This window comes from Papio anubis, chromosome 5, assembly GCF_008728515.1.
Source record: "Papio anubis isolate 15944 chromosome 5, Panubis1.0, whole genome shotgun sequence".
In the NCBI taxonomy this organism is placed as follows: domain Eukaryota; kingdom Metazoa; phylum Chordata; class Mammalia; order Primates; family Cercopithecidae; genus Papio; species Papio anubis.
The window spans coordinates 126,881,945-126,900,793 of record NC_044980.1 but is presented as its reverse complement, the minus strand read 5'-3'; the positions used below and the strand labels follow the sequence as shown (position 1 = coordinate 126,900,793).

General features: G+C 55.3%; 1 protein-coding gene across 1 annotated transcript in view; it reads right to left on the bottom strand.

Annotated features, from left to right (window-relative positions):
- TCF7 (transcription factor 7) overlaps window positions 1–18,849 on the bottom strand; it is a 33,380-nt gene that overhangs the window by 3,379 nt on the left and 11,152 nt on the right. The window contains 6 exon segments of the mRNA XM_031666457.1: window positions 1,136–1,184; window positions 1,682–1,789; window positions 1,899–2,061; window positions 2,480–2,599; window positions 5,714–5,801; window positions 6,595–6,700. Coding sequence (XP_031522317.1) covers window positions 1,136–1,184; window positions 1,682–1,789; window positions 1,899–2,061; window positions 2,480–2,599; window positions 5,714–5,801; window positions 6,595–6,700 — 634 coding nt within the window.

Genomic DNA, 18,849 nt, shown 5'->3' with positions numbered 1-18,849 from the left:
TGCCAGAGGGGCAGAGCAGGGCAGAGGGCGAGCAGGCAGCGGGGCAGAGCAGGGCCCAGAAAGAAGAGTGACATCAGTGTTAGCCAGTTATAGACACCCTACAGCCCCCATAGGCAGAGTGGGCCTCTCCATGGCACAGCCAGCCCCAGTGGGAGCCCAAGAGCCCGGAGCCAAGATATCAGGAAAAGTGGGCACCCAGCTACGCAGTAGAGGCAGTGGGAAGAATGGGAGGGAGGGAGTCCTGTCAGTCTGGCTTATCTCTGTGGCTTATGGGGCCCTTGCAGCATGGAGGCTGCAGAGGAGCCCAAGGAAGACCATGGAGATCCAGCCTCTTCTGCCCTAGGGCCACCCACCTCCTCCCCAACCCCCTACCCATTTTATCCAGTTTTGCTTCATTCTTGACCTACATTCCTTCAAGAGATAAGGCTGAAGGCTATACCTTATGCCTGTTCACTTGCAGATGGAAGGAAGGGCCCATTCTTGACCTTGGAAAAAGGGCTAGGAACTCTGCCCTGCTCTATCCCAGTCCTAGCCTCCAGCTTCCCTGTATGGGGACAGCACATCTGAGAAGGTCAGGGATGTAGAGTCTAAGTTACCAGAGGGGCAGGAATTCACCCACAGGAAGGAGGCCTGCAGCAGTGTGTGGGCTTCTCTACATAGAGCACTTTGCACTGCCATGAAAAATGTTGAAGTAGGGGTGATAAATTGCCAGGCTCCAGCCAGTAGGCTGTGTGATTACTGGGCCTAGTCATGGGGCCTAGCTCAGCCTCTCCCAATCTCAGCAGAACTAGCCAGGACATTGTTTGGGCTAAGCATCAAACCATAGTCAGTTCCTTGCTAGTTTCTCTGGTGAGTGGAGCTAGCAAAGGTCATGGGTGCAAGGCAGAGGAATACACCGTCTACCCAATTCTACCCAGCAGAAGCCAGTTCTGCTGAGTTTCCCTGGGACTTAGTATAATATAGCTGTTTCTTGCATGGGAATTTGACTTGTGAGATGCAGGTCTTATTTTCATAGGCCCCAGGCCCTGAAGGCTCCTGGCTGGGTACCGTGCTCCTCCCTTTGGGTCAGAGGAGGGCTGCTCTTAAAATGGGGACATGGAGAGGAGCCTCCACTACTGCTGAGGGAAGGTCTCACCTGTGGTGGATTCTTGGTGCTTTTCCCTCGACCGCCTCTTCTTCTTCCCCTGCAGGGAACAAAAGGAGGGATGCTCAGATCTGGGAGGCAGACACTGGGATACCCACAGCCTGCTGCCTAGCATTGGTACCTCTGGGATTCTGGGCATACAGGCCCCTCCTACCTTGGGGATGCTGGTGTTTCTCGATTGCTGTTCTTGCTAGGCTGCTATGGAGTGCATTTAGAAGCTCTTCCCGTACCCCATTCTGGTCTCCAATTTGAATGGAGGGAGGTGAGGTGACTTCCAGACCCTTTTCTCCCCTTCTGCCCATGTGGCCCAATCAAATGTTGGGTAACAGCCCATGTGTGAGCATATACTGGAGTGGAGAATAGGATGTGGGCTTGTCCTCTTCTGAGGCAGCCATGGGAGGCCTTAGACCCTCCATGCCCTTCCTCATCAGTGCCTTCAGGACAGTAGTTCTGCATTCCTTGCTGAGATTGTGGCCTGGGGCATGGTATCTGGAAGGGTCCCCTGCCCACCCCTGCTGTGTGTCACTGGCCACTCACATAGTTGTCCCGCGCTGACCAGCCTGGGTATAGCTGCATGTGCAGCTGTCTCTCCTTGCGGGCCAGCTCATAGTACTTGGCCTGCTCTTCTCGCGACAGCGCATGCCACTGCAACAGGGAAGGGGGACAGGTGGGGTGCATCAGGGAGGCAGCAGGCTGCACCAGGCTGAAGAGGGTCAGGGAGCATCCCTGCCAGCCCACCTGCCCATGGTCTTACCCTGCGGCCCAGGATCTGGTTGATGGCAGCACTCTCCTTAAGTGTGCACTCTGCGATGACCTTGGCTCTCATCTCCTTCATGTACAGCATGAAGGCATTGAGGGGCTTCTTGATGGTTGGCTTCTTGGCCTCCTTCTCTGCCTTGGACTCTGCTTGTGTCTTCCTGAGGAGCACAAATCCAGATTGCTGAGGAGCCCCCTGAGTGCCCACCTAATGGCAGCCTCCTCCTCTAGTGTGGGCCTAGTGTGTGCATAAGTGTATGATACCAGAGTTTTCTAAGTGGAATCTTTTCTAGCTGCCCCCAAATGGGTGAGCAGACAGCTAAGTAACTGTTCCTTATAGGAATACTACAGCCAAGTGGGAAAAGCATGTGTTAAGGACTTCTGAGCCCCTCCTCTGTTGGCTCAGAAAAATCCTTGTTCCCCATCCCACCCACCCCCTCCTACTTCTGAGGATCAAAAACATGTAGCCAGAGGCACAAACAGCTTGGCCAGTGAGCTGGCGGCAGTCCTCAGGCCTGATGGGGAGGCATGTGTATCCTGACTGACGACACCCCCTGCCATCATTGTCTTTTCACTCACAGGTTGCGGTCGAAGGACTGAAGCTCCTGCTTCCCTGAGGGGGGCACAATGGCCGGGTGGGGGATGGCTGCTGGGTGACCAGGTACACTAGAACCTAGCATCAAGGACGGGTGGGTGAACCTGGAGGCAGGAAGAAAGTTAACACTGAGCCAAGAATTATGGGCCAGACCTTTGGACACACACGGAGGCCCCTGCATAGTACATGACTGGAGGACACAGGTGAACAGATACTCTACCCCTACTGGCCTAGACATAAGTACACAGAGATAAATACAAATACCTGCTCCCAGCACACTACACAGACACACTGTAAAAATCTACATAGATTGCCATTCAGGTGGTTACTACATAGGTCCCAAGTAGCTTTGGAATCTGTCCCCTTCTCACATCCTTCCCCCACCAACCCAGCCTCAGGAGCCTGTGGCTGCCCTGGGAGGCCTCATCCCTCTCCTGCTTGACCCTTCCAGGCCTCTCTCCACCCAATAGCCAGAGTGACCATTAAAAACACCTGAATGTTCCTGACCTGCTCCTGCTGAAATTCCCCCAGCATCCACACAATAGAACCCAGGCTGCTCCCAAGGGCCTGCACAGCCCTGCATGAGCATCCTGCTGCTGTTTCTAGCCCCTTCTCTTCCCCTCTGCTTCCTGTCCCTTTCCACTCCCGGTCAGCCCCAATAATGGCTGTTCCCTTGTCTTCCTCTTGCAAAAGATGTATTACTCTTTCCATGAAGCTCTCCCTGACCCATCAGGCCTGCTTCCCCATCACTCAGCTGGCCCATTAAGCTGCTGGTGCCACGTCTACACTTGCTATACTGGGCTGTGAGCTCCAGTGGGCTAGAAATGTCTGTGGAATGCCCTGCCATTGCATATCTGGCCCTGAGTCTGTCACTGAGGGAGCGACCTAAGTGAAGGGATCCATGTACACACACCTCCCACTTCACTTTCTTGCTGTTCTGTGGAGACTATTCTGCCCCTTACTGCTTGCACAGGTGTTATCCCTGAGCCAGCAGCCCCTAAGGGTCAGAGGTTGGGGACTTATGTAAAAGGTGCTGTCTCAGCTTGGGGCAGAGCTAAGGGGATTCCCAGGAGAGTCCTAAGTAGGGATGAACAGAGGTGAGTGCACACACATCTGCACAAGGGGTGAGCCACGTATGCATGTACTGTCCTGGCCTCTGGGGCTCTGCTGCATGGTGTGGCCCGGGCTGAGGCCTCTTGGCACTTGCACTAGCTTCATTCTCAGGCACAGGACAGCAGGGGGCTACAAAATGACAGACGGACAGATGGACAAACGACTAACACAGGGCAAGCACTGGCCCGGGCATGGCCTTGTGTGGGCACTGAAGCCTGGGCAACAGGAAGCAGGAGCCTGGCTGCAGTGTAGGGGACTCACCTGGGGTAGGGGGCGCCAGGGGCTGCAGTGGGGGCAGGGAAGTGCTGTCTATATCCGCAGGAAGGGGACAAGGGGTAGAGAGGAGGGCTGGGCCTGTGGTTGGGAGAGACAGCTGTTAGCAGTCTGGCTGCTGGCCAGACACAGGGAAGGACTTCCCTACCTTGCTAGGCAGGCCTTGACCCATCCTGTGAGACAGATGGGCCTCTGCTGGAATTTCAAGCATCTGCCACCAGAGGGCAGCTTGTGCTGCACCTGTTTCCCTCTGTGAACTTGTATGGGTGCTTGAGGAATGGAAACGGTATCCTTCTGGGGCCCACCTTAGCAGGCCCCTGGGCCCCTCCAGCCTGCTTCTGTTTCTTTGACGGTATAGGGCTGACACCTGTCCTGGGGCCATTGCAGCCACTGTTAACACTGGATTGTTTTGCACCACTTTGCCTGCTTCAACTCCTGGTCATCCTTCAGGTCTTCCATGGCTAAGTGACCCTTTCTCCTGAAATCCCTGAGATTCCAAGCTGGATGAGGTACCCCTCTGGGCTCCTACAGTCCCTAACCAGAGCACTACCAAGAGTGCCCTATAACTGTGTGGTTTTTTGCCTGGGTTGCCCACTAGGTAGACTGAGTTCTGAGAGGGCAGGGACCTAAGGATCAGTCAGCTTCAGCAGTGCCGACTTCCCTGGTGCCCAGAACCCTGCCTGGCACACAGTAGGGCTCAGTGGAAAGATGGCGAAAATACCCCCACTTCTTTCCTCACAGCCAAGTGCTACCGGGTGGAAGCGAGAGCACAGGGCTGCCTAAAGTCGCCTCCTTACAGCCTTGGTAGGTAAAATCTACTCAAGTCTCTTAGACTTTAGCACTGCTGGCCTAGGGGATGTTTTGGAAAGGCTGGCCTAAAGATTTGCATCCACGGAACTCTGGTCTAGTCCAGTAAGGCTGGGCTCTTGAGCATCTTGCTACACCTTGATCCTAGGGGTATTCATGGGAGTAGTCTTGATTTGTATTCAGAATGGATTGTCCAAGGAGAATCTGGAACAGAGGAGGGTGCTGACCATGGGTGAAGGGCAAGTGGGCCGCAGGTTGGGCCTTTGGCCTGCATGATCTCCCTGGGAAGTCAAGTTTTCCTGCTGTTGGGTGACTGCCGCAGTCCAGCTCTCTGAAATAGGCTATAGACCTGCACAGCTCACACTATCGTTGATGAGTAAAGGGCCAAGTAGCCTGCCAAGGCCCAGCTCCAGCTGAGGACAGGTCCTTTGGCCCATAGTCAGGCCTACTGGCTGAGGAGGCCAGGCTTTCTTTTCCTGGCCCAGCCTTAAGACTCTCCAAGCAGGCTGGTCAGAGGCTTGGGCTCAAGCAGGCACCACAGGGAGGGACACTGCCCCTCAACCAGCCCAGCCAAGGAAAGGACCAAAAGCAGTAGGCACTGAGGACAGTGAGCTGAGAAGCAGCAGCCTCTCTGGTGGCCACTCATGCTGTCCCCGCCCTGCTCGGGCCCAACTTTCTTCTTCACATATGCATATGGCCCTGGAGGTCCCTTAGCAGCCCAGAGTTCTCCCATCCAAGGGGACCTCTTGGACACTGAGGGAGACAGGGCTGGGTGGGACCAGGGAGCAGCTCTCCTGCCTCCCCAAAGGGAGTATGTCAGGCTACCTGGGGAATGCAGGCCAGGGGTACATGAAGACCCCTAGCTCGGAGCCAGGTTAGGACAGAGTTGCTGGCCAGCCTCTGGCATCTAAACAGAGCTGGCAGCAGGGTGGCCAGCCAAGAGGGATGGAGGAGGAAATGGAAGGGCAGGCAGGTCTTGGTCTGACCAGCACACGGTGCCCCTTTCCCATTGGACCCCCACTCACCAGCTCACAGTGTGGGGGAGCTGCCCCATGCTGCCTGAGGTCAGGGAGTAGAAGCCGGAGAGGTCAGGGGTCTGCAGAGGCCTGTGAACTGCAGAGGAGAGAGGCTGAGTGAGTGGGCTAGCCTGACCCGGCAGGCCACATCAGCAGTTACTGCAACCTAGAGCCTCCTACAGGGGCCTTTAAGATCCCACCAGCTTTGCTAGAGGACCGGACATAAACTGGTTTATTCAGGAGGATCCCAGTGTGATAATAGTGCCCCTTTGACAGACAAGGGAACCCAGGGCAGAGGGCTGGGGTGACTTGCCTAAGACGTTAGGGGGCCAGTAGGCAGAGCTGAAGTCACTCAGGCATGGAGGCATTGGGGCATCTCTGCTTGGGGGACTCCAGCCTGGCTTTCTGGGCAGGAGGCAGGCCCCTGGTCTAGGGGAACCCAGCCTGGGGAGCCAAGGCTCCACCTGCCCCCCAGGGTTGAGTCAGCAGGTTTCCCACAGCTGACAATGAGGGATTTCAGAATGACTTTGCCTGAGGCTGAGGTGAATCAGCCGTCACAACCACCACTTTCCATTTTCTCACTGAGGGGAGGAAAGGCTACAGTTTTACAGTTCTCAGCAATGCTGCAATACTGGCAGCGAGGTCACCCATGAGATTTAGGCTTGTAGTTCAACCTGAAGCCTTCACAGTTTGACCTAGCACCCCCTTTTCCAGTCTTCTGGTGCCCTCATACCCCCAGTCCACCTTTCTGGAATTTTCTTTGGGCTCTTAGTTTGCACAGCCCCAGGTTCTCCAGTTATAAAATGGACCCAGCTACCTGATCTCAGAAGCCGGGGTCTTGGCCCTTAGGCTCTGGTTTCACTGGGCCCCTCCCCATCCCAGGCTTGTACCTTGCTTCTGGCTGATGTCCGCAGGTGCAGGGGTGGGGTGTGGGCTGTTGAAATGGTCGTAGAGAGAGAGTTGGGGGACACCATGGGGGGGCTGATTGGCCTTGTGCTGAAAAATGAGAAGGAGAGTGGGTGAGTGTGGAGAGTCCTGAGGGAGGGAAGGCACTGGGGTGAGGGTGTGCAGAAAGCCCAGCTGTCAAAGAAAAGTAGTGGTGGCCAAAACCACAAGCCTCAGGGAAGGGGATACCACTCAAGTCACCATGTCCAGTGCCCCTGCCCACTAGCCCCTAAGACTTTGCCCAAGCAGTCCCACCCCCTAGAAAGCCTCTTGGTCTTTCTGGGCACTCAGTTCCTGGAGGTGCATCTCCTCTGTCCAGAAAACCCTTATTGGCCTCCTCATCTCAGGTTTGGCTTGTCTGGGGGTTGCTTACAGCCTCCAGCCCTCTAAAGCAGGGCATGGCCTGAGGACCCAGGCCTACCCCAGCACAGCCTGGAGCTTTCTTTTCCTCCTCCTCTAGCCCCCAATCTGGGGATTCTGAGTCTGACCATTTGTCTTAGCTCAGGCCTAACAGGATTTTCTGACACAGGGAAGGGCCCTCTTCAATCGCCTAACTCAGGGGAGATGGGGCCTGGCTTCCTCCAGGGCCAACCTTGCCCAGCCCCCATACTTCCTGCTTCCTCAGCACCGCAGGACTCTTTTCTTTTCTCTTTTTTTTTTTTTTTTTTTTTTTTTTGAGACAGAGTCTCGCTCTGTGGCCCAGGCTGGAGTACACTGGCACGATCTCAGCTCACTGCAGCCTCCGCCTCCTGGGGATTTAAGCAATTCTCCTGCCTCAGCCTCCCGAATAGCTGGGATTACAGGCACCCACCACCATGCCCAGCTAATTTTTGTATTTTTAGTAGAGATGGGGTTTCGCCACATTGGCCAGGCTGGTCTCAAACTCCTGACCTCAAGTGATCCACCCGCCTCGGTCTCCCAAAGTGCTGGGATTACAGGCGTGAGCCACTGCGCCTGGCCAAGACTCTTAACACTAGTTGCATTGCTCTATCAAGAGATGACTCAGTCAGCAGACTGAGAAGGAGGGGCTCCCCAGGGAGACCTGGCTGCAGGGAGTCGCTGCCAGGGCCAAGGCCCAGCTCTACAGTATTCTCAGTGTACATCTGCACCGGTCAGGGCCCTGGAGACATCTTCTGCAACCAAGGCTCAACTTCCCACTTTGAAAAGCCCATCTGCAGGGCTGCTGTTGGCTGGGAGCATGGATGAGTGATCACTGACCCCTGGCACAGAGGAAACAAGACGTCTTTGGGGCAAGTCAGTAATAAGGGGCTGTGGCCTGGTTTCCTCCCCACTCTGTGGGTGCAATTCCTGACTGGGTGAATTTAGCCAGACTCCTTAAGAGCTTCAGGCATCTCTCCTAGTAGTGAATAGGGTTCATGGCCCCTTTATTACCAGGCCTGGAGAAGGGTGGCTCATGGTGAGGGGGCCTGGCACAGTCCCTTGGCACTTGGTTATTAGAAGCCCAGGGCAAGCCTAGATGGAAGGCTGGGTATGAGCCCCACTGTAGCCAAGGAATGAAGCTCCCAGCTGGGCACAGGCTCCCACACCTGCCTGCAACAGCCCTGTTGCTGGCATCTTTCCTCACATTCCTGCCTCCGGGCTACAGGCTTCACCCTTCCCTTCAGGTCTTGGGGAAGGTGCTGACACTGCCACCTGTCAGGGCCCTGCTCATCCATCTGCCCACCAGGAGGAGCCTTACATAACAGGGCTTCCCAGGCTTCCTCCTTTCCTCAGGCAGACAGGGGCGGATGTCCCTATAGATGGCTAGCAAGGAAGAGGAGAGGCTGGGGCAGCTGCAGGTGTGTGAACACATGTGAACTCCTTCAGGCATCTGGTACCTGCCACATGCCAGGGACTGTGTCATGCATTTTGTAAACCCTATCTTTCCCATCAGGGTACAAACAGGCTGCCATTTCTCCCATCTCTAAATCCTCCCCCAGCTACCACCTCCTCCCTTTTACAGAAACCTCAGCAGACCTGTCCCCATTCACTGCCCCTAGTTCTCAGCCCTCATTCTGCCTTCAACCCAGCCAGTCTCTTCCCCCATCCCTCCACCAGATGACTCTTGTCAAAGTCCCAGTGACTTCCACAATCCTGAACTCAATGGTCAGTTCTTAGTCTTCATTTTACGCGACCTCTCTGCAGCATCAGACACAATGGTTTCTCCCACTTCCTTGAAAGAGTTTCTTCACTTGGCTTGCAGAATGCCACACTGCCTGGTATTCCTCCAGCTTCATGGACCACTCCTTCCTGACCTTGTTTCTGGCTCCCATCTTCCTCTCATCTGGGTTTACAGCTTTAAACATCTTCATGTGATGACTCCACATTTCTTCTCCAGCCCCACTTCTGGGAATTCTACTTTCCAAATGCTTACTCAACTCTACTTGGTGGTCTGAAATGCCCCCTAAACTCAACATATCCAGATCAGAACCTCTGACTTCCTGCCCCAAACACTCCTCCCTGTCTTCCTCAGTTAATGGCAACTCCATCCTTTCAGCTGCTCAGACTAAAGACCTTGGAGTCATCCTTGACTTCTTCTTCTCTGATACTCTATATCCAATTTGTCAGCAAATCCTAATGCTCTACCTTCTAAATGTATCTAGAATCCCAGCACTTCTTCCTTCTTCCTTGTCCCCCACCCAGTCTAAGCCACCATCACTTTGCACCTGGATGACTGCGGCAGCCCCCTCCCTAGACCCCTGCTTCTCTCCTGTCCCTCCGCCAGTCCTCAATCCAGCAGCAACAGGAATGAGATCGTGTCAATTCTGCCTGAAGCTTCCAGTGGCTTCCCACAGTATCTCCTGACCTGGAGCCTACAAAGTTCTCTGTGGGCTGGGCACCGTGGCTTCATGCCTGTAATTCCAGCACTTTGGGAGGCTGAGGCAGGAGGATTGCTTTAGGTCAGGAGTTCAAGACCAGCCTGAGCAACATAGCAGACCCTGTCTCTACTGAAAATAAAATAAAAATAACTAACCTGGGCATGGTGGTACATGCTTGTAGCCCCAGCTACTCAGAAGGCTGAAGCAGGAGGATCGTTTGAGCCCTGGAGATCGAGGCTGCAGTGAGCCGTGATTGTGCCACTACACTCCAGCCTGGGTGACAGAGCGAGATGCTGTCTCAAATAAATAAAGCTCTACATGATCTGGCCCCTGCTGCCTCTGTAACCCCAGCACCTTCTACTCTCTTCCTTGTTCACAATGCCTGGGACTTCCCATGGGTGCTTTAGTCTCCAGCATCCTTCTTCATTTACTCCAGTGATAATTTTGAAAGTGTGCCATGATGTGAGGTAGGTTGGGAAGCCCAGCTCTAGGCTTGTTGACCTTTTCACTGACCTTTTACTAGAGGGTCCTGGGCCAGTCTCATCCCTTCTCTGGAGCTGCATTTTCTCTCCTTGTAAAATGGAGATGAGAATACCAGTCCTACTCACCTCATTGGTCACAGATGCAAAAGTTCTGCTCTGTCCTAAAGTTCCAGGGAGAAGGAGCCAAGGGCCTGTTAAAGTAGGAAGTTTCCTGGAAACCCCTGGAGTGTTTTTATCCTAACAGGTTCCTAGAATAGCACCAGCCAGCCAGACAGCATCAGCCCTGACCAGGCCTCGTGACAGCTGAGGGCACGGAGACTGAGCCTCAGGGCCTACTCCTTCAGGAACATTGGATCCTGCCAGAAAGCATTCCACCATTCACCACCTTAGGGCACAAATGCCTGGAGTATGGGGGGCTTTCGAGTCTAAGCTCCTGCTTCAGAGGAGGCCTTGCCATCCAGCCTTGGCTCTGGCTCTTTGACCCTTGGGATGGACCAAACGCCTGGCTAGCAGAATAGGCACGGAAGCCTAAGGAGCTGAGCCAGGGGTCTATGGTGCCAGCTCTTGGAAGACAGTCCCAGAGTCTCTGCTCTGCCCAGAGTTGGGGCTCTGATCCAAGGTAGTGAGAGCATGGCTCCATGGCAAGTTTCTCAGTAAACTCCCCTTCCCCTGTGAGTGGGTGGTTTACCGAGAAACTACCCGCAGGAGTTTTGGCCAGGAAGCCATGGAGAGCCCTCCTGCCAGGAGCGGGCAGGCCAGAGCTGACCCTCCTTGGCCATGCTGGGCCTGGCTCAGGTCCAGCTTTGCCACCTGAGCCCCAGGTTGCAGCACAGCTCAGGCTGGGCCTAGGAAACCTCCAAGAGAATCCAGACCAGTCTACAGCTACTGGCCTAGTACATATGCATGTGATGGGCAGTGTTACGGGGTGTTGCCTGGCAGGCTGTGGTCTCATTCTGTCTACCAGCCTTCCTTGGGAACTGGGAAAAAATGCACTAAACAGAAGTCTGCTGTCAGACCACAGGAGAAGTGCTGGATGGGCAGGGGTGGGGCAGAGCATCAAGGGCCTGGCCAGTCCCTCCCACATTCATGCAGGCTGTCTCTTAGCCTCCATCTCCAGCCCTCTTTGTGCCTGGTGGTAGGAGCCAGGGGAAGCCGTCCAGCACATGGCCTGGCACCCATGTCCCCCCTCACCCAGTGGAACGTCCCACTCCAGGGCCCCAGCACAAGGCTGTCTCAGGGCCAGGCTGCCTAGACTACAGGGTGGGGTCACCTGGGGCCTGGCGTGTATATGGGAAACCCGGTGACTGGAGGCCCCCTCCCCTGCTCCCCCTGATGGTGACTGTGCCCAGCCCTCAATGGAAGGAGGCAGGCCTAGGGTGATTGTCCCCACCAGGCCCTGAGCATCTCAATGGCACACCTTCATCTTGCCCTCACCCTCTGAGGGCAGAGTACCAAACATAGAGCTGGGTGCACAGTAAGTGCTCAAAGCATGCTGGGATGTTTAAATGTGTTGATGCCTCACCAGCAGTCCATACTGCTTGATCAGCAAACCCCAGACTCCTGCTTTTTGCCTTTGCCCCTCTGTCTCCCCCACCATCCCAGACACCCCAGGGCTACCCTGAGAGTCATCTCTGTCCCACCAGTGCCTGTCCAGCCTTCTACTGGATGCCTGGTGACAGGGCTCACTCCCAGCAAAGGTGGTCCTTCCTGCCACTGCATTGCTCTTACTGCTCCAAGACTTCCTCAGGCCACTCCAGTCCACTGTCCCACAGGGGCTCCTCACCCTTTTGAACTATTTCCTTAGCCCATGGCTAGGAATTCCTCATTCAGGTGCTCCAGCATGCCCTCTTGTTTGCCAGGCGGGAGTCCAGAAGAGAGCCAGGCAGGGCCAGGCAGGAGGAAGTGGAAACGGGAGACTCCTGAGGTAGTTCTCCTCTGTTCTGAAGTCGAGCTTGGGCCTGGCTTGGCATCCCCCTTCACCACCACCCCCAACCCCCCCAACTTCCTGCAGGCTCAGGTGAAAAATAAACACAGTCGGCATTTTCCCTGCAGACCGCAGCGGTCTGCTCGCAGGCTGTGCGCACGCTGACAGCCCTTGCCACCGCCAGCAGAGAAACTCCCTCGCCTCTGACGGTTGACTCTGAAAACCCCCAAATGCTTGAGCCCCACAACACTTTCCCAGCGAAGAAAGTTGCTGTTTCCTCTGGCCTCAAGCCTGTGGGGGTAGGGGATAGGTGAGGCCTGTTAAGGCCCTCCCAAGAACGCCTCCCAGTGGCAGGGGACTGTGCCAGCAGAAACAGCCCCCCAGAAGATCAGGATGCTCAGCTGGTCACTATTGGTACCATTCGGTCAGGGTGTATTTATGAGCTCCTATTATGTGCCAGGCAAAAAAATGCTTCAGGCCTAGAGAAAAGCATGTGCTAATGTGAGCGGAGCATTTCCCATGTGTGAGGCAGAGTTCTGAGCACCGTGCAGAGTTGAACTCAGATACTCCTAACACAGACCTTTGATATTTAGGTACAACTAATATGCCCACCTGACAGATGGGGAAGCTGAGGCATGAGGTCACACAGCTAGTAAGTGGCAGAGCTGGGACGACACCCACGACACTGCAAAGGACACCCATGACAGTGCAAAGGGCCTATGATTATTGTGCCCAGGACACTGTCCCAGTTCTAAACTCAGTCTCTCCCATTCCCAGCCTGGCTGGTCAGGGTGACCGGAACCAGTGCTTCCCTCACCCAAAAAATGCTCCAACAAGTTTTAGGACCCCTGGGATGGGGGTTCTGCCTACACTGGCAGCCTGTCTGGTGGCAGTAGTTGAGCATGGCCCCAAGGCCCCAGCCATGGCCCCTGCTCACCACGGCACAGCCATGCCGGCCTGCTCCTCTGGCCCAGGTGCCTTCCTCCTGCAATGTTCCATACTTCCTCCTGCTCTGGGCCAGGCTGGCCCACTCTCATCCTGACTTCAGTCTAAGGGTCACCTTGTGGAAAGGCCTGTGACCTGGCTTGGGGTGCCACCAGCCTAGCCAGCAGAGGTTAGCCTGGGGGTCCTGGAAGGCAGGGTCTGCTTGTTAGCATCTCTTTGTCTGTCTGGGCTCTGCACTCAGCAGGCTTGTTGCATGAAGACCTCTAGAATCCCGGTGCCTCCAGAACCTGTGCATGCCCCTGTCCTCAGCCACAGGGCTGTGGGCTGTGACTTCTTCCCTCAGGTCCCTCAAGCGGAAGGCTGCTCCTGAAGCCTGGTCCGGAGCTGGGAGAGGCCTTGGGGAAAAGCCGATGGAAGGAAGGGCAGATCCCCACCTTGAGCCTTGTGTTGCCTCCAGGGCAAAGGCTGACCAGACAGAAAGGTGGGCTATTGCTATGGTTACTCTTCTGTTTGCCAAGCACACAGAGGTGACACTGACTAACATAAATGCCACGTGTGACAACCCACTTGAGGCAGGCATGATGTATTCTTCCCATTTCACACATGTGGGAAGCAGGGCTCAGTGAGGTGAGAAAGTCAGCCGTGGCCCCACAGCCCTTCCTCTACCAGGTCAGTGCCAGGGCCCTTTATGGGCTCTCCAGGTCTTCAGTGGTGCCAGCCTCATTCTCCCCTTCTCACTCTGTGCTATAGCCACGTGGGGACACTGGCTCTGAGGGCCATGATTCCCTCTGTTTGGAGCACTCTTCTACTACTTGGCTTGGCAAACTCCTATCCATCTTTCGGGACTCATATGAATGAGACTTCCTCCTAGAAGTCTATCCTACCCTCCTTATCTGAGGAGGGGTCCCTTGCCATTCCCTCATCCCCAGCTCCTTCTGTAGCACCGATCCACTATGCTATAGTTGACTGTTCATCTGTCCTGTCCTTCCTGTGGTCTGGGATTGTGCCCTAAGTTATTTATATGGAATGTATTAGAACAGGGCCCTTGAAGTTGAGTCCAGTGTAGGGTGGGAGGTGTGTGTGAGCCAGTGTTTAGGGAGAATGTGGCTGCACTAAATAAGGCACCCTGGCTGGGGCTGGGCACAGGGTCACTGCAGCATACAGGTTAGGAAGCTGGGAAGAGCTAGAGCCACTACTTGGACTCAGGACATCCTACCTGGTACCTAAGACCCTTTGGCCTCCTCCTACCCCTGTCCTCTCCTGCCTGCAATACTTTGGGAGTCAGAATGACCAGTCAATATCAGGGCTGCCATTAATTTACATAGGGCATTTGTGCTAATTAGAAAAAGCACTCCTTCTTTTGTACAGACACGCGGGCCATGCCATGCCAGGGCAGTGGCTTGGGAAGCACAGTGCAGGCTGGTCTCAGCCCTTGGCCCAGCTCCCCTGGCACAGCCCCTCCAGTTCTCACTTTCCTTCTTTGCACTGTTAGGGCCCACCAGTCAGCCCTACAGCTCCCCAGGAGTCTGTGTCTAGAGCTGGAGCCCCACTGTCCAGCACCAGTGGCACTTTAGTGCCAAGGAGTCTGTCTGTCCAGTTGCTGAGCAGGATGCCCCTCAAGGCCTCAGACTATAAGAATCAACTGCCCGGGGGGTGGGACGAGGCTTGCCTGCATATGGACCAGGCCTCGATTTGTGGGCTTTCACAGACCCCATCTCTGCAGATAATACTCCAGTAGGGCCGAGAATGCCAGCCAGGCTGGAGGCGCCCCTGCTCATGCCCTTTTATCCCTAGCCCCCGCTCCAGGCACCACTGCCCAGGACACAGTGCTCTCCAAAGGACGGCCCGCAAGCTCCCTGCCCACAGCGTGCTGGATGCCCTGTGCCAGACGCCCACCACAAAGCACAGAAAAAAGCACAGAGTGTGGCTGCGTGGCCAGCTGAGCTGGAAGGGGTGGGAGATGGCAAGGCCACACCCTCCTGGACCAAGAGGCTTCAGTCTCACCTGCTGGCACAAGGCTGTTGCCACAGTTGCACAGAGCTCTGCTAGGTGCGTGTGGCCAGTTCACCCACCGCCTGACCTTGACATCAGATAAAGGGGCCTGCCACAGCGGAGGTGGGGACTGGAGTCCCTGCATGCAGCCTTGGCAAACCACAGGCCTGCTCTAGCCCAGCCCGGCCCAAGGCACCCTCGGAACTCACTGAGCCCCACTTAGCCGAGTGGCCTGGCCCATGGCCTCCAGTGGTTTCTATGCATTCGTTTACTTGCGTTTTCCTTCCTCCACTTTGAGGTGAACGCCCCTCAGGACAGGATGTTTTTAGAGGAAAATATAAGCTTCCGGGAGCTGCTGCAACTGAGCTGCTAGTTGATGCTACCAACACAGCCTGGAGACTGCACAGCAGCCCTGAGGCTGGGCAACCCCCAGCCCAGGCAGTTACTCATGCAGCTCCTCATCAGTGCCCAGCCGTCCAGAAGCCCAGCATGGACTGTGGACCGAGCACAACCTCATAGCTACGCTGTCTTTGGCAGTAGGGAATGGAAAACAGGGATCTGGGGATGCAGGTGTTTGAGGAGTTCTCAGGCTGTTTTCCAGAAAAGGCAGGAAAATACCAGAGGTGCAGATTTAGAGATGGCAGCCCCCACTAGTAACAGCCAACTGAGTGTCTCGCAGTCTGCAGAGCTCCACCCCTGCCGGAATCCCACGTCTTCCCAACCACGTTGTGCTGTGCATACGGACTTTGCAGACGAGGAAAGTGAAGCACAGAGAAGCTAAGAATCTTGCCCAAGGTCTCACAGCAAGCAGTGATGGATCTGGATTGGAATCTGGCCCATTGGGGTTTCTGGCCACAGATCTTTACCATTCAGTGACAGGCCTCAACAGGCAGCACTTCTGCTGGCAGCAGCCTGCCAAGCATCTTCCTTGAAATCAATTGGCTAGTAGTGTGGCTCTGACCTCCCCCCAGCCCTAGGTGAGGGCACTCTGTCCTTGAAGGAAGTGATTTTGATTCTCAGTCATAAATGACCAAAAGAAAAGCAAGAGGTCATCCCTCCCACAGGGTCTGGCTGGTGCTCCCTGGCCCCACGTGTGAGGAGGGGTGGGACAGCCCCCGGAGGCTGGGGTACTCTCACCGCGGCTTGTCTAGCTCCAAGCCCAGGAGTGACAGAGTCCAGGCAAGGCCCAAAAAGGCAGGGGCTCAAGGGCGGAGGGACAGAGCCTTGGAGATCGCCTCCCCAGCCTCGGCCCTGCATTCTTGCCCCAATTTAATCTAGCAGCCTCTGAGGAGCAAAGACAAAACAAGGGTCTCCAAGTCATGTGTTCTGTCCTGCAGCCTGCACCAGCCCTAGGAGGACAGTCCTGCCCTGAGGCCATGGTCATGAAGCGCTCACTCCCCCAGCTACAGCCAGTCAAGGCCCCTGGGGCTCTGTCTGGACTGTCTAGCCATTTATCCAAAGGGAAACAAGGCATGGAAAGGAGGTCCTGGAGGTGCCAGGCCCTTGTGTGCTGCTGCCCGAGCCCTCACACCCAGTGTGAGCAGAGGGAGGAGGCTGGGCTGTGCCAGCTGCATGGGAGCCTCAGGAGAGCCCTTCATGAAGCGAGTAGGGGAGGGTCACACAAAACTGCCCCAGACAGCTCTCAGAAACACACCTGGGTGTAGCATTACGCAACCAGGGCAGAGGACGAAATACCAAACTCCTGGGGTTGAGGAGTGGGAAGGGATGCGACGGGTGAGCCAGGCACCCAGCTGCGGCTGCAACACACATGTGCGCGGCCAAAGATGCAACGGAGTGTAATGGGAGGGACAGCGAATGCCGAGTCAGATGTCTGGGTTCAAATCCCTCCTCCAGTACCCACTAGGCGCAAGTCTCTCCATGCCTGGGGGTCCCCATCTGTAAAACATCCAGGTCTCATGGGGTTGCTGTGAGGATTAGATTAATATTTGTGCTTTTTTCTTAATATTCCTTTTTTACTTAAGAACAAAGTGAAACAAAAGGAGAAAAATCAAAAGCAAGTATGTCCCAAGAAAAAGGCTTTTCAGGAACGCCAGCACTGTGCCAGGTTGGGGCCGCCAGCCCTTGATTTCCTCTGGACCACTGCCTGATTCCTGTCAGGCCAGATCACTGAGCTCCTGGCTGGCCCACAATGACCAGAGTGAGAGGGTGGGAGGCGGTGGGGCAGCGAGAGAAGAAACTGCCCTCAAAGTGCCCCAGTGGGGCTGGCAGCAGCTCTGGTTCCTAAGCAGCTTTCCCATGGGGGAATAAGGTGGGCGGGCGCACCCATACGCTGGGACTCCCTCAGCTGCCTCAATCCAGCATTTTGCACGACTCAGCCTAGGAAATCCCCTAGCCCAGCCCGGGACCATACAGAGGAGGGTGCCTGGCCCAGGAGTCCAACAGCAGGCCCTGAGCTGCATCAGGACCAACACTAGAAAGAGAAAGTGATCCACCTATAGACAGGCCTTAACTGTCCTTCCATCACGCACCAAATCAGAATCAATCCTAATGTCATTTGCGGATACTTTTCCACGTAGCATTTCTTCTGGAAGCCCTGGGCATCTGCCTTTCAAGTAAGAAAGACAGCCCTTTTGGCCCTGGGAGCCCTGAACTTGCCAGGTGTTTGGGGAGAAAAGGGGTCATCCCCGACCCAGGCCCAGAGCTATGAGGTACCCCTGGGGAGGCAGTGAGAGCAATGGCCTTTCTCTGGGGCCAGAGGAATCCAGCTGGGTCCAGCTTATGAATCTGGCAGTGTGCTGGGGGTACCACCCAGCTTCCTGGCCCACCGTGCCCCCATCTCCACACATTCTACAGCAAGTGGGACAGAGCAGGGAGGAGCATGGGTTTCAGGGTAAAACAAACCAAAGTTCAAATCCTGACCCTGCCAGGTATTAGCGCATTCCTTATCCTCTCTGAGCCCCAGTTTCCTCATCTGCAAAAGGGAGGCCACAGTAGTACCTGCTTTCTTGGCTTGTATAATCTTTTTTTGTGTGTTTTTAGAGACAGAGTCTAGCTCTGTTGCCCAGGCTGGAGTGCAGTGGCACAATCTCGGCTCACTGCAACCTCTGCCTCCTGGGTTCACGCGATTCTCCTGCCTCAGCCTCCTGAGTAGTGGGATTACAGGCGTGCGCCACCATGCCGGGCTAATTTTTGTATTTTTAGTAGAGGGGGGATTCATCATGTTGGTCAAGCTGGTCTCGAACTCCTGACCTTGTGATCCGCCCGCCTCGGCCTCCCAAAGTGCTGGGATTACAGGCGTGAGGCACCACGCCCTGTCGACCTGTACCATCTTGATACCATCATGAGTAAAAGCCCCTGGCACAGGTCTGGTGCTTGGGAAGTGCTTGACACATGAACTACTGTAGTTGTTGTTATTCTTTCAACAACTGCTTACTGAGCACCTACTGTGTGCCAGGCCCTAGGGTGGGCGCTGAGAATCCAGTGGTGAAATGAACAGATGTGGCCTGGGCCCCACAGATCCTCTCCAGCCCTTTCTGATCCCAACTCCATCCCTGACACCACCCCCCACAACATGGCCATCAACCCTGTGGCCTTGGCTCTTCCAGGTTCATCTGTCCCCACACCCCCACCCATGGGGCTGCCCACTGCTTCAAAGGCTGCCAGCGAGCTCTGGGGTGGCTGCTGCAGCCAGGCACGCACTCAGTGGCCAGCCAGCCTGGACCCTGGCTGTACCCAGCCAGCAGAGACCTCACTGCTGCCACCGCCGCAAGGCTCTCCACAGGCTGCCTCTCAGCATCTCAGAGGGCCCACCCACCTCTGCCTGCCTGGCCACCGGGCCAGCCACAGAGCCATCTGATTTGAATGAAACTTCAAACTTAATGACTTTCATGCTGGTTATTTAAAACACAATGTAATTTTCTAAAACACCCTATTATTTCCTTTGATAGCTACAAAGCTTCCCCCAATCCCATAAGCATGTTTATTTTTAGGGAAAAGAGTGGTTTGCAGTTGGTCATAGAGACCATAAGAAGAGGGAACCCACAGACAGCAGGGCAAAGAGTCAACCCTAGCAGCTCG